General features: G+C 53.0%; 1 protein-coding gene across 6 annotated transcripts in view; it reads left to right on the top strand.

Annotated features, from left to right (window-relative positions):
* LOC125957591 (Down syndrome cell adhesion molecule-like protein Dscam2) overlaps nucleotides 1-2,500 on the top strand; it is a 78,787-nt gene that overhangs the window by 60,016 nt on the left and 16,271 nt on the right. For all 6 annotated transcript variants that reach the window (XM_049690400.1, XM_049690404.1, XM_049690401.1 and 3 more), the window contains exons 10-13: nucleotides 1-27; nucleotides 93-1,172; nucleotides 1,237-1,389; nucleotides 1,459-2,500. The exon at nucleotides 1-27 is cut by the window's left edge and continues 860 nt beyond it; the exon at nucleotides 1,459-2,500 is cut by the window's right edge and continues 104 nt beyond it. In XM_049690400.1, coding sequence (XP_049546357.1) covers nucleotides 1-27; nucleotides 93-1,172; nucleotides 1,237-1,389; nucleotides 1,459-2,500 — 2,302 coding nt within the window. The remainder of the gene's footprint in view (nucleotides 28-92; nucleotides 1,173-1,236; nucleotides 1,390-1,458) is intronic.

Raw genomic sequence — 2,500 nt, 5'->3', positions numbered from 1 at the left:
GTAAGGTGATCTTTCTTAAGGTGAACGGTAAGTACGACGTCTGTGATCGATGCAGCATCTTGTAGTAATTGACCATTTAATATGGATTCTAGTTCCGGCACACTTCTCGACGAAGAGCAAGCAGATTACCTCACCCCGAAACAAGCAGATTCACATCCAGTGCAACGTGCAGGGTGACAATCCGATCGACATCAAATGGAAAATGCAAAGCTCCCAGCAGCATCTGGACGAATCATTGGACAATCGATACAACATCCGGGAGCAGGTGCTGGACGATGGAATGGTGTCAGAGCTGGGCATATCACACACCTACCGGCAGGATACCGGTGTTTACGTGTGCCAGGCCTCGAACGCCTTCGGTCAGGACGAAATGACGATTCATCTCGTGATCCAAGAGGTACCGGAAGCACCGAAAAACCTACGCATCAACTCCCAGCAATCGCGCACGCTGCAGCTCTCCTGGAGTCAACCGTTTGCCGGTAACAGTCCGATCGAAAAGTACAACGTCGAGTACAAGCTAGTGACGGAACCGTGGCAATCGGCTGAACACATTACGGTGGCTGGTACACAGACCGTAATAACACTGCAGAACCTCAAACCAGCCAAGGCGTACCATCTGCGGATCTCGGCAGAGAATAAACTCGGTGCGTCCGAGTACTCGGAGGTGATTCAAGTGACGACACTCGAGGAAGTACCATCGGGACCGCCACTCAACATCAAAGGTGAACCGAAGAGCTCGACCGAGATCTTCCTCTCCTGGGAAGCACCAGATCGAGACCAGTGGAACGGGAATCTCCTTGGTTACTACGTCGGTTATCAGGTTGCCCCAGGTCCGAACGATCGCGAGATTAACCCAACGCAGGGCTTCAACTTCAAGACGGTCGAAGTGCGAAGTCACTTCGGTGGTGAGACAACCCTGCAAACCTTGAGCAAGTGCACGACGTACAACATCGTAGTTCAGGCGTACACCAGTCAGGGCAGTGGACCACCGAGTAAGGAAATATCGCTCAGCACGCTCGAGGATGTCCCGTCCAGTGCACCGGATAGTCCAAAGTGTGACGTACTGAGTTCGACCTCGATCTACATCACCTGGTCACCGCCACCGGTCGACGGTCAGAATGGCAAGATCCGTGGCTATAAAGTGTCCTACATCGAAATGGATGATCTATATGGTGAGTGGTTTTGGATGGCGACGGGCGACATTCAGTATCTGACTGTCTCTCTTTCTTTAAACAGAGAAAGAACCGTACACATCGAAGACCAACAATCAGTACTTGACGCTGGAGAATCTCAAGAAGTTCACCAACTACACGTTCTGGGTACTGGCGTTCACCAAAGTCGGTGACGGAGTGCGAACCAGTCCGTTCCACTGCATCACACAGGAAGATGGTAAGCAGCCGAGTCCCGATTGATCACTGGATGATGATAAATACGTATGCTTCACATTCTTATTCTCAGTTCCTTCGGCACCGAAAGCTCTGAAAGCAGTACCGTCATCCAGTTCGAAGATCATCATCTCCTGGTTGCCGCCAACACACCGGAACGGTATCATCACCGGGTACACCTTCTACATGGCACTCGTCGATGGTGGCCGGGATGAGGGTGCACACAAGCGTACGCTCGTACCGTACGCCGAATCGCACGAAACGGTACGATTGCAGGAACACGCAACGTACCAGTTTTGGTTGACGGCTTCGACCAAGGTGGGCGAAGGCGACAAGTCGGAGGTCATTACGGTACCACCGAACAATAAGGTACCGGCAAGGATCGTCTCATTCAGCCAGGAAATCGTGACACCGTGGAAGGAGACACTGGTGCTACCGTGCCGAAAGGTCGGTGTACCACCACCGGTCACTATCTGGCGTCAGGATGATCAACCGATGGACACTGGTACCCGCAAATCGATCGCCAAGAACGGTACGCTGTTTATCAAAGACTGTCAGCACACGGACGCGGGCAATTATACGTGCAGCGTAGAGAACATCTGGGGCCGAGATGAGATCGTGTACCATATCCGCATCAAGGTGCCGCCCGATCCACCGACACTGACCATCGTTAACACGTACACCGACAGTCTGCTGCTCGAGTGGACCGACAACCGGAACGGTGGTTCACCGGTGCTTGGGTACGTGATCAACTACAAGCGTGAAAATGGTGATTGGGAAGAGCTACAGATCGATTCGAAGACCAACACACACCTGCTGGTGAATCTGTGGTGCGGTACACGCTATCAGCTGTATATGACCGCGTACAACAAGATTGGCACCGGGCTGCCCTGTGACATTGTGCACTCGAACACGAAAGGGTTGCCACCGGTACAACCGAAGCACTCGCAGATGATCACCAACAATTCGACCAGCGTCACGTGCTGGTTGGACTCGTGGGGTGATGGTGGCTGTGGGATCCTGTACTTTTCCATCGAGAACCGGCTGTACGGACGGGCGCAGTGGAACATGGTCGCAAGCCACGTGGAAGCAACGGAACGGATCTTCACCGTGAC

The sequence above is a fragment of the Anopheles darlingi genome, chromosome 3 (assembly GCF_943734745.1).
Source record: "Anopheles darlingi chromosome 3, idAnoDarlMG_H_01, whole genome shotgun sequence".
In the NCBI taxonomy this organism is placed as follows: Eukaryota; Metazoa; Arthropoda; class Insecta; order Diptera; family Culicidae; genus Anopheles; species Anopheles darlingi.
The sequence above is the reverse complement of the archived record's forward strand: the minus strand, read 5'-3'. Positions and strand labels throughout refer to the sequence as shown.